The 13031-nt window shown below is 35.4% G+C and overlaps 1 protein-coding gene across 3 annotated transcripts in view; it reads left to right on the forward strand.

Annotated features, from left to right (window-relative positions):
• PIBF1 (progesterone immunomodulatory binding factor 1) overlaps positions 1 to 13031 on the forward strand; it is a 237121-nt gene that overhangs the window by 124892 nt on the left and 99198 nt on the right. For all 3 annotated transcript variants that reach the window (XR_001896934.3, XM_003913944.5, XM_021929673.2), the window contains exon 12: positions 6467 to 6617. Coding sequence is in view for 2 of the 3 variants with exons in the window: in XM_003913944.5 (XP_003913993.2) it covers positions 6467 to 6617 (151 nt within the window). In the remaining variant the exon portion in view is untranslated. The remainder of the gene's footprint in view (positions 1 to 6466; positions 6618 to 13031) is intronic.

The raw sequence follows: 13031 nt of genomic DNA on the forward strand, positions 1-13031 counted from the left end.
CAGCCATAGACATGAATGAAGTAACAGCATTTGCAATGACCTAGATGAGACTAGAGACTATTATTCTAAGGGAAGTAACTCAGGAATGGAAAACCAAATGTCACATGTTCTCACTGATATGTGGGAGCTAAGCTATAAGGACGCAAAGGCATAAGGATGATACAATGGACTTCGGGTACTTGGGGGGAAGAGTGGAATGGGGGCAAGGGGTAAAAGACTACATACATGGTGCAGTGCATACTGCTCGGGTGATGGGTGCACCAGGGTCTCTCAAATTACCGCTAAAGAGCTTACTTGTGTAACCAGATACCACCTGCACCCCCAATAACTTACGGAAAAATAAATAAATAAGGGCCATGTGGCTTTAAAAAAAAAAGAAATTGATTGTTGGCATCAGAGCCTGTAGTCTCTGCATCAGTAGGCAATATACCAAGTGGGTGGTATTACTCTTTCTTCAGCTTTTAAATATTAAGTAAACCCCCAAAATGGAAAGGAAAAAAAAAGCTGATCCAGTAATTTTACTTCAAGGAATTTTATCTAAGGAAATAGAGATACGTTTATATACTAGGTTTATATAAATGATGCATGTCGCAGCATTATTTGTTATGTAAAAATTGGAACTAACAAGTGTCCAACAGTAGATGAAGTTTTCAATTAGCATATTATAAATAGTGTATTTTGCTGTGTCCATGCACTGCATGTTCTTGGGTATTTTAGATTTGGGGAAAAGGCTAATTAAAAACATGGAATGAAGGATGCAGTTGTGAAATTAGTATGGTCTTGACTATGGTTTACATGTTCAGTAAAAATCAATATACATAGAAAAACATTCGAAGGAAATAAACCCTTTTTTTTTTTTTTTTTTTTTTGGAGACAGTCTCACTCTGTCTCCCAGGCTGGAATGCAGTGTCACAATCTCGACTCACTTCGACCTCTGCCTCCCCAGTTTAAGCCATCCTCCCACCTCAGCCTCCTGAGTAGCTAAGATTGCAGGCATGCACCACCACACCTAGCTAATGTTTTTATATTTTTAGTGGAGATGGGATTTCACCATGTTGGCCAGGCTCGCCTTGAGCTCCTGACCTCAAGTGATCCCCCTGCCTCAGCCTCCCAAAGTGCTAGGATTACAGGCATGAGCCACCGTGCCCAGCCAAACATATCCAGACACTAAAGTTTATTTATAAATGGTGTAATTATGGGTGATTTTTATTTCTTCATTCTCCCCGCTAGACTAAGGCCTTTTTAAAAATATGTTACTAGGTCTCAGCCAGAGCCTGGCATATAGTTAATTGAATTGATAATATGCAATACTTTGTAACTGAGCATCTATTAGGCAGTAAGCATGTGCTGGGCCCGATTACACACACAAATTTTAAGAATTGATTCCTATCTTCAAGAAACTAAGAATTTTGAACAGGGCTTTGAATAGAGCTTTCTGTAATGATGGAAATGTTCTATATCTGCACTATCCAGTTCAGTAGCCACTTGCCATGTGTGGTCATTTAGCACTTGAAATATGGCTAGTGCACTGAGGAATCAAGCTTCTTTAGTTAATCTTAAATCTAAAATTAGCTACATGTATTTAGTGGCTCTGGTATTGGACTGCAAGCTCTAGACAATTAACCAGAGCATCCACATCCTTACTGTTGGGCAGTGGTAGAATTTGAAAGCTTTTCTCCTTAGTTTTATCATAAAAGAAAAACAGAAGGTCTTTTCTGCCCAGATAGAATCTCTTCTAGTGGTATTGGGTAGGGATTGGCCTGTGGGCTTTAGGCTCGACAGACCTAAGATTTGAACCCAGTTACTCACCACACTCTGGATAAATTACTCATTTTCTTTGGGAATAATAATAGCAACTGCTTCATAATGTTGTTATATCTGTTTGACTCAAATAAAACAACCATTTATGCTCAGTACCAATTCATAGAAATCCTCAAAATGTTGTTTTGATGCTATAGAATTTTGTTTTAGTTAAGTTGGGAAATGCTAGGAAAATGAAAGTATCTTTTCCCAAAAGATAATTATTTGTTGGGTAAAAGATAACTTTTTTTTCACTTTTCAGATCCCACAATAGTGTGCCCACTAATAAACTCAAGCATTTTAATCTTCCAATTTTCCTTTCTGTATATGAAGGTTTATTTTACAGTTACAAAAATATGAAATTATAGGTCATTAAACAGAAACTACAATGCAAAGAAACAAAGTTATTCAATTAGAAGCCTTTCTCAATTGAAAATCAGATATTAGTTTCCCCTAAATTGTAATGCAATTCAATTACAGGATAAATATCATAAAATACAACTGGTTTGTCTTTAATTTGAAAATACATATGTTGCATCCGTTTGTCATTTATCCAAAATACCAAAAAAATTTTTTTTTTTTTTTTTTTTTTTTTTTGAGGAGGAGGAGGAGTCCTGCTCTGTCACCCTGGCTGGAGTGCAGTGGCGCCATCTCGGCCCACTACAACCTCCATCTCCCAGGTTCAAGTGATTCTTGTGCCTCAGCCTTTCAAATAACTGAGACTACAGGTGCACACCACCACAACCAGCTGATTTTTGTGTTTTTAGTAGAGACGGAGTTTTGCCATGTTGGCCATGCTGCTCTCAAACTCCTGACCTCAGGTGATCCACTTGCCTCATCCTGCCAACGTGCTGAGATTACAAGTGTGAGTCACCATGCCTGGCAAAGTATTTCTTTTTTAATGGCATTCTATTTTAAGACCACATAATATAGAAAATACACTTATAATACTAGGTGACAATATCCCTTTACACAGCTATATGCTCTAGATTTTTTTTAATGTATAAGGTGAGAATAAGAGATTTTTGAAGAAATACACCGTAAAGTTAAGGGGTTGTTAACTAAGAAATCAGCCTTACTCATTTTAATGTTTTATTTCTACTTTTTTGTTCTAGAGAAGTTATATTGTTTAATATCGCACAACTAGTAAGTGACTGAACTGTGATTAGACCTTAACACCTGACCAACGTCACTTTAAAACCCATACCTTTTTTTTTTTTTTTTTTTTGAGACGGAGTCTCGCTCTGTCACCCAGGCTGGAGTGCAATGGAGTGATCTCAGCTCACCGCAACCTGTGTCTCCCAGGTTAAAGTGATTCTCCTGCCTCAGTCTCCTGAGTAGCTGGGATTACATGCGCGCACCACAATGCCTGGCTAATTTTTGTATTTTTAGTGGAGACGGGGTTTTACCATGTTGGCCAGTCTGGTCTTGAACTTCTGACCTCATGATCTGCCCATCTTGGCCTCCCAAAGTGCTGGGATTACAGGCGTGAGCCACCACACCCAGCCTAAATCCCATACTTTTAACCACCACAATATCTAATAATATTTATTACAGTAATTTCTCCAAGATTACACTTCTGGAAAGTACTCTGATTAGTGAAACTAATTAAAGGGCCTCAGAAAATAAAGCCTTAGTGAAAAACATAAAAAATATATTAAATATATATGTATGTTTAAAAAGACATAAGCAAAATGTGTAGATGGTGTCTACATCTGAATCAAATCAACGTTCAGTATTTAAAACTTTTTTCATGTACTTTCTTCAGAAAAATGCTGTAGAGTCATAATCTGTTGCAGGTGATTCTCCCACACATCCTTTTTTATTCCATTTAGCTGGTTACAAACAAAATTGATTTTATAACCTCCAAAATATTTCAACTTGCAGTTTGCAAAGGACTCTCATAGACCTGTCCACTTGGTCTCTGGATGCAGGTGACTAGTAATTATTATGCTTTGTTTAAAGGTCTTATATGGAAAAACACCTTTCTAAAACATGTTATGGTTCTAAAGATTCTGGTTGATAAAACTGAGTCTTGAGGGAATTTCTTAACATTGTGTGCCCCTATTAAACTGAAGCCTTGGGAAGACAGGGATTATTCATTTATCATTGTGTCAGCAGTGCTTAACATAGTGCCCCTCTCATAATGAATTCTCAGTAAATACTTGATGAATGAATGGTTTGATTAAGAATAATGTAGTATCATCATTTGAATCTTTTGTGGGAGGGTGGGGTTCTTGAAAGTATTTTTAAGACAATTCTCATTTATAATTAATTTATAGAGAAGTAATTTCATGACGGTAAAGATAATGGACTTTTTTGGGCTTTTACCCAATATTCTCATTGATTGTTAACTTGGGGATGATTTATTTTTGCTTAATTATTAATTGGCAAGGGCTCCCAAAATGTTGGTTTTATATATTTGTCTCTGTTTAAGGCAAAATTATGATTTTGTATTATCATTATTTAATCTTTGTATTATCATTCAGTTAATACATGTATTATTCAAAGGAAGGAAAATTTTACTGTGAGAACTTTATATTTAATGGATTCCTAAAATTAATGGGCTTATTTTATGTATCCATCTTTAAACTGAAATGTTCATGTATTGATTTTTACTAAAACAAATCTTTAGTATTATAGCCTACCATGGGTCCAATAGTCAAGTTCTCTTTGGCTTTTCAGAAGCAGTAGTAGGTTTACTTATAACAGCCACTCAGACAAATCCACAAAAACAGAAAATTCTGTAATATGGGGCACTAGTGGTATTGGGAGATACCCCACATCAGTAGTTTCTCAGGATCTCTCTGTTCATGTTATGAAGATATTTTTTAAATTATATCTCTCATAATATTTTTAAAATCTCTTCTTAAAATAATACCTTATAAAATATCCCATCTTCAACATTTTGATTCTTTATCCCTAATCATTTCCCCTGTTTTTCTTCGTGTGGTATTTTTGCTGGGGGAAGTGGGGTACAAATGAAAAAGTGTCAGCTGTGCTGTGGGAATAGTCATTTAACACTGCCTTTACTGGTTCTCTCTTTTGACAGTGGAATTAGTATCATCAGCTTCTTAATGAATTACATCCCAATGTAATGAACTCCACGTAAGCTCCAGATAATTTCACTGAGCGGTGATTTTTTTATAATGAATTAACAAGTTTCTAGAAAACACATTCCCAACAAGCAAGAATAAAGAAGAAATAATCTAAAACACATTTTGTTTTTTCTGACCCAACCAGAGCCACTGGAAATCACCATAAAAATGTTGTTCCCATTTTATTCCTTCTCCACTCTCCAAAGGAATGAATATGGAGAGTGAGGGATAATGTTTTGTTTACTTTAGGGGAAAGTTTTGCTGAAAATCGAAGGAAATGACCTGAAGTGAATTAAGGAAAATTATAATTTCTGCTCATTGAGAACTGTAAATAGGTTTTCCTTCTGCCTTTTACCACATCACAGAAAACACATAATCATACACATTTTGTAATGTGAACTTTATGTCATTAGAGAAAATAGTTATCTTTAAAAGTGTTTAATTGTAGACAATTCAAGATAATTAAATTAGTGGAACTCTATTTGCGTGAACTATTTCATGCAGAATTGTCATATATTTCTTACAGTAGCAATAGTACTTTTCAACACTATGTTCTAGGTACTCTGCTAAGCACTGTAAATTTATCATCTCATTTAATTTCTTTCAACAGTGTTTTAAGGTCAGCCTATAAAGAATAAGTAATTGCCTAAGATCACAGCTAGTAAGTGTCAAAGCCATATTGAAATCCAGATTTTTCTGGCTCCAAACCATATTCTTCACTGTAGTAGTCTGTTGCCTCTCAGGAAACAGTATATTACTTACGCTGTATTAGGAAGCGAGTGTAATACCACTCCATAATTTAGTCTGTAATAGTAAGTAAATGTTCTAGGTAATTGGAATTTAAGCATTAAAACATTTCCTTATCACTAGAGGCATCTTTTTAGTTAATTTATTGTTGTCATCATGGTGTTTCCTTCAATGAATCACCATTGGAGTGTAGGATTTTTTGCTTGTATACAAAATGACTCCAATTTCCTTGCCTTTTGCATCTCGTTTTTAATGTGTTTTAATTGTTCACAAAGGCATTTTCTGATACTGCCTCAAGCAGCACTTCACATTTGCCTTTTTATTTCCTGCTTTGAATTTATGGCTGTTCAGAAAACCAAAAATATTATTAAGATCATAGTTTGGGTAGATTCAGTAAGCTCTGATGGAAAATTGAAGGATTTATTGTCAGCATATCGTTTTTACAAACAACTTTGTAAGCCTCTGTCAGATAGTTTTGATTGCCAGGTAAATGACCTCTATGTAAATATGACATTGTATTTTTTTAAATTCTAACAAGCAAATGCTAATATTACTCCTATAATTATTCCTAATTTTAAATTCATTTTTTATCCAGCTTATAAAATAAGGATAAGGTACTTCATAATTTTCAGCTAAAAACAACTGAATTATTTACCTTAGAAATAAATATATTTAATTTCCTCATTAGTCATCTTAATTGAGCTACTTTCTCTTAATATTTAAATAATAAAAAAGCCCTGTGTATGTCTTCACATCATGTTTTTGTCTTAACTGTGCACCTATTTAATTCTGCCTTTGTAATTCTTCTCTTTCACTATTAGGTTTTAACCAAAGAATTTTATAGTCTCCAAGCCTCTTCTGAAAAACGCATTACTGAACTTCAAGCACAGAACTCGGAGCATCAAGCAAGGCTAGACATTTATGAGAAACTGGAAAAAGAGCTTGATGAAATAATAATGCAAACTGCAGAAAGTAAGTCTCCCCACACACACACGGGCAACTTTTTTTTCTGGCAACAAAGGAAGCCTGACATTATTTCTATAACTACTTTGGGACCAGGCACTGTGTAATCTTAGCACTTTGGACAGCCAAGGTGGGCAAATCACTTGAGGTCAGGAGTTCGAGACCAGCCTGGCCAACATGACGAGACCCCGTCTCTACTAAAAATACAAAAAAAAAATTACCCAGGAGTGATATTGGGTAATCCCAGCTACTCCAGAGGCTGAGGCAGGAGAATTGCTTGAACCCGGAAGGCAGAGGTTGCATTGAGCCAAAATCATGCCACTGTACTCCAGCCCAGACAACAGAGCAAAACTGTCTCAAAAAAAAAAAAAGAATAAAACTACTTTGCTGTATTTTCTTAAAATATAATTGGTGACTATTTCTAAATAAAATTCTGTATTTCAAATATTTGTTCATCTTCATCTCAGAAATTGCAGTCAAAAAAGAAACAAGTTAAATATGATAGCTTTTATCTTTTTTATTTTTTATCTAATTCACTTATTCTGGAATTGTTAAGTATTTACATCTGTCAGGAACTAGGGATTAGGAATTCATGGAAATAATTCCCACCTCAAGGGGTTTCTAATCTACTGGGAGAGATGAACATAATAACAAATAATTAGAGTAGCAAGATAAATGCTATAAGCAAGAAATATGCAGTTCTCAGTGGAAATACAAAAGAGATCATTAATTAATCCCACCTTTAAAGGAGGCGAGGAATATCTAAGAGGGGAGATGACACTGGAATTAGTCTTTTTTTTTTTTTTTTGAGATGGAGTTTCGCTCTTGTTGCCCAGGCTGGAGGCTAGAGTGCAATGGTGCGATCTCAGCTCACCTCAACCTCTGCCTCCCGGTTTCAAGTGATTCTCCTGCCTCAGCCTCCGAGTCACTGGGATCACAGGCATGCACCACCACACCCACCTAATTTTGTATTTTTAGTAGAGACAGGGTTTCTCCATGTTGGTTAGGCTAGTCTCAAACTCCCGACCTGAGGTGATCCGCCCGCCTCGGCCTCCCAAATGCTGGGATTATAGACGGCCACCGTGCCCGGCCTTGGAATGAGTCTTGAACTACAAATAGAAATTCATTTGATGGTATTGTGTTATAATCTTTGATCTTTAATTTCTATTTTCCGTTTTTCTTGTTTTCCCCTCTTGTTACGTTATCTTCCTGTCTTATCCCTAACATTAATAAATATTTTAAATTAACATTTCACCGTTGGTTGTGATGTTTGCTACAGTACATTATTTGTGTTCAAAAGTCAGATAACTGTGGCATTCTTATAAAAATGGGATTAAACTTCAATTGAAGTTGAATTTGAATCTAGGTAGGGTTCTAATTATTTTAGGCACATTTTCACATAAGGACTGTATTTACTTGTAGGCCAATGTAAGAAAAACTTTTATTTCTTTCCTATCATTGTCCTATTTCCCATTTCCAAGGTCAGTGTCTGATAACTGCAATAGATTTTAAATTTATCTTCAGTTTCTTCACTGGAGTTCAAGTAATCTTTGTAACATTCAAATTTTCATATCGTATGCCTGCTTTAATGACTTTTATTGTCTTCATTAAGACAGTAAAGTCAAATTTCTTTACATGACTTTGTGATTAGCCTCATGTTTACCTTTCTACTTTTCATATCTTGCCATTCCCCTCCATGTCATATTATTGTCTTGAAAGTTTCATACTCTTTCTTATCTCCATAACTTTGCATATGTCCCTTTGTCTAAACAAATTAGGAATAGAAGGAAACTTCCTCAGTCTGAAAAAGGGCATTTATAAAAACCAATAGCTAAAATTGTACTTAATGGTGAAATATTAAATGCTTTCCACATTAAGGGGGAGAGTAAGACAGGGATTCCTATTTTCATGATTTATATGATTTATATTAAGCACTGTATTTGAATTCCTAACCTGTGAGATAAAGATAAGAGAAGATATAAAATATATAAAAATCAGAAAGGAATAATAAGAATGTGTTTTCAGATTACCAAACAACTACTAAAACTGGTAAGTGAATATAGCAGGATATACAGTCATTACCCAAAAATATACTAGAAGTAAACAATTGGAGAAGTAAGTAGCAGCAAAAAACACAAAATACTTAGGAATAAATTTAAGCCAAAAAACCCTACAGATCATTGCTAAGAGAAAAGAACCACTCCCCCCAAAATCACGAAATATATTGTGAATTCTATCAATTTAGTGTTCTTCTAGTCACAGTGGCAGCAGGCTTTTTTGTATTTCATTCATATGGAATGCAAAGGACTGGCATATCCAAAGCAATCTTGAAAAAAGTTGAAGCCCTATGTGGTGGTACACTCCTATAGTCCCAGCTACCTGGGAGGCTGAGGCAGGAGGATTGCTTGAGCTTAGAGGTTAAAGCCTGTAGAGTGCGATGATCGTGCCTGTGAATACCCACTGAACTCCAGCCTGGGCAACATGGCGCGACCTTCTCTCCCCCACAAAAAAAAAGAACAAGTTGGAAGAATTGCACTACCTGTTTTCAAGATTTACTATAAAGCTTCAATATCAGGCTAATATAGTACTGGCTTAAGGAAAGACAAATACAGCAATGAAACAGACTAGAAAACCCAGAAACAGATCCATACTTAAATAATAATTTCATTTTTAACAAGGCAGCAAAGCAAATAAATGGAGAAAGGAAAGTTTGTTCAGTAAATGGTACTAAAAAAAAATGGACATCTTTATGGAAATAAACTTCCATACACCAATATTAATCTGAGACGATACCTAAATGGAATAGCTGAAACTATAAATATGTAACAGAAAACATAGGTGAGTATCTTTACAACTTGGGGTACATTAAGACCTTTTTTGACATGGCCCTTAAAAGTAATTATCATAACAGAAAAATTGATAAACTAGATATCATCAAAATTTAAAACTTTTATTCAAAAGACACCATTAAGAAATGAATAGCCAAGCACAGACTCAAAGAAAATAACCACAATTTTATGTCTGACAAAGGAATGATATCCAAAATAAGAAAATATTGAGGAGAAAATATTCACAAAACATAGATTAGACAAAAAAAAAAAAAAAAAAAGATATCCAAGCGTGGTGGGCTGAAAAACATCCTTCTAGAGATGTCCATGTCCTGTTGGGCGTAGTGACTCGTGCCTGTAATTCCAGCACTATGGGAGGCCGAGACATGTGGATGTCTTGAGCTCAGGAGTTCAAGACTAGCCTGACACGGTGAGACCCCATCTCTAAAAAGAAAGAGAGAGAGAGAGAGGGGAAAGAGAGAGAGAGAGAAGGGGAGGGAGGGAGGGAGGGAGGGAGGGAGGGAGGGAAGGAAGGAAGGAAGGAAGGAAGGAAGGAAGGAAGGAAGGAAGGAAGGAAGGAAGGAAAGAAGGAAGGGGAAAGAGAAAGAAAAGAAGGAAAAAAGGAAGGGAAGGAAGGAAGGGAAGGGAATAAGGAAGAAAGGAAGGAAAGAAACACAGGGAAAGAAAAAGAAAGAAAAAGGAAGGAAAGAAAAGAGAAAAGAAAAGAAAAATGTCCATGTCCTAGTCTTTGGAACCTCTGAAAGCTGGAAAAGGCAAGAAAACAGATTTTACCATAGAACCTCCAGACAGAACCAGCCCTACAAAGCATTGACTTCAGGTCAGTGAGGCTGATTTTTGGACTTATGGCCTCTAGAGCTATCAAATAATAAATTTGTATTGTTTAAACCATAAAGTCTGGCAATCTGTTACGCTACCAGTAGGAAATTAATATACCAGAATATATATTTAAAAATTTTTTATAACTCAGTGATAAAAAAAAAATAGTCCTATTTAAAACATGGGCAAAATGTTTAAACACTTCGCAAAGGAAGACATGTGAATGACAAGTAAGCATAATAAAAGTATTCAACATTACTAGTCATGAGGGAAAAGCAGATTAAAGTCCCAGTGAGATACCACTGTATACACACAATAATGGCTGAAATTAGAAAGACTGACTATACCAAATGTTGGTGAGAAGTGGAGCAACTGGCAGTTTCTTACAAAATGATCAAACAACCTAATCAGTGATCCAACATTTCCACTACTTACCTAAGAGAGAAGGCATATACACATTAAAATATTTCCACTAGAATGTTCATAGGAAATTTATTTATAGTAGTCAAAAGCTGGCAACAACCCAGGTGTTTATCTCAAAGGAAAATGGTTTGGTTACCATTATACATTCATGTAGTAGAATACTTCTCCTCACTGAAAAGAAACAGTTGACTTAACATCATGGATGAATCTGAAAAACATAAAGTATACTTTATATAATCATATAGTATAATACTATGATTATAGGATATAGTATGCTTATACTGTATGTTTATATAAAGTTCTAAAAGAGGCAAAAGTATGATGAAAAAAATCAAGGGGTAGGGGGTAAAAAAAAATTTTTTTAATTTTTAAAAAGACAAAAATCAGAACTATAGTTGTCTCTAAAGATGATTGTCACCAAGAATTAACTGAGAAAAGTGACATGGAACTTTCCAAGGTATTCAAATGTTCTATATCTTGATAGGGTTTGTGTTACACGTGTGTATACATTTCAAAACTTTTACATTTCAAAACTCGTTGAATGGTAGACTTTAAAAATAAAATTTATACATGTTAAAAGTTACAAATCTTATTTTTTGGAAAATAACTAAATACATATTGAACTATAATTGATGATTTGCATGTTAAACTGTTGAGGAGTGAAGTGTGCAAATGTCCATAGCTTTCTTTGAAATGCATCAAAAAAACAGATTCATGGAAACAGGGATGGATATATGTGTAATAAACACATAGTATGTTTGATTTAGAATGCAGATGTTGGAGCTAGGCGCAGTGGCTCACGCCCTTAATCCCAGCACTTTGGGAGACCAAGGCAGGATGATTGCTTGAGCCCAGAAGTTCAGGGCCAGCCTGGGCAACATGGCAAGACCCCATCTGTACAAAAAAATAAAAAATGAACCAGGCATGGTGGTGCCAGCTACATGGGAAGGTGAGGTGGAATGATCACCTGAGCCCCGAACGTCAAGGCTGCAGTAACTGTGTTCGTGCCACTGCACTCCAGTCTGGGTGACAGAGTGAGACCCTGTCTCAAAAAAAAAAAAAAAAAAAAATTGCAGATGTTGAGTGTATGGATGTATACTGTACAGTTTTTTCAGTGTGTCCGTGTGTATAAATATTTTCTTAAAATCTTCAGAATATAGAAATTAATTTTTGTTATGGTAGTGTCTAAACCAATTTCAAATAAAGTAGATTTACTAGAAGATCAATAACTAGGTTCTCTATCAGTTCACATTGGAAATTAAAATACACCTTATCCTTTTAATGAATACTTATCAGTTAACTAAAATTTCAAACAAGTGAGCACAGACTTGTTTTAGTACTACATTGTATACAATTTTCAAAGGCTTGCCATTTAATTCAGGTAATTTCAGCTGACATGAAGGTGATTAGGCTTCATTTATTAAGGTGTAACCATAGCAAATTAAAGTATCTTATTTATACCTGTATTGCTTTCTGTAATCAAATAAGTATTATTTGGATATTTGAGTTTAGTTTTCAAAGATTTCATCAAGTTGTTAAAAGTACAAGTATTGCCTAAAGCTAAATAAACTCAAATTAGAAAAAAAAAAAAAAAAACCCTAGATTTCTAGTTGTTAAATTCAGTTACCTGCTACGCATCCTCATCATACTTATAACCTCCACTAGGCATTTGTCAAATTTCTCAGAACTCCCTTCTCTTTGCTTCTTGAATCACCTGCCTTTGTTTATTTTCCATCACTTAACTACTTTCTCGATAATCTTATCCCTTTCCACAACTTCAGTTACTATCAATAGGCTAGTAATTTCTATAGTTAGAGACAGGGGCTCACTGTGTTGCCCAGTCTGGAGTGCAGTGGTACAATCGTAGCTCACTGCAGTCGCAAACTCCTGGGTTCAAGTGATCCCCCTGCCTCATCCTTCCAAGTAGCTGGGACTACAGACACATGCCATCGTGCCCAGCTAATTATTTTTTGTAGAGACACGGTCTCACTATGTTGCCCAAAGTGATCTCAAACTTCTGGCCTCAAGCGATCCTCCTGCGTTGGCCTCCCAAAACACTGGGTTTATAGGTATGAGCCACCATGCACAGCTGAAAACTTAACATTATTTGCGTTTCCTCTTTCTTCCCTGAAACTTCCTAATTTTTCTGTGCAGTTGCTCTCTATATTAGCAGCTTCCACATCTCAGATTTTATCACCTGTGGATTGGAAATATTGGGGAAAAAGTAATAAAAAATAATACATTTTTAAAAATACAGTATAACTATATATATAGCATGTACAATGTGGTAGGTATTGTAAGTGATGCAGGCAAGGTTTAAAGTGTATGTGAAGGT

This window comes from Papio anubis, chromosome 15 (assembly GCF_008728515.1).
Source record: "Papio anubis isolate 15944 chromosome 15, Panubis1.0, whole genome shotgun sequence".
In the NCBI taxonomy this organism is placed as follows: domain Eukaryota; kingdom Metazoa; phylum Chordata; class Mammalia; order Primates; family Cercopithecidae; genus Papio; species Papio anubis.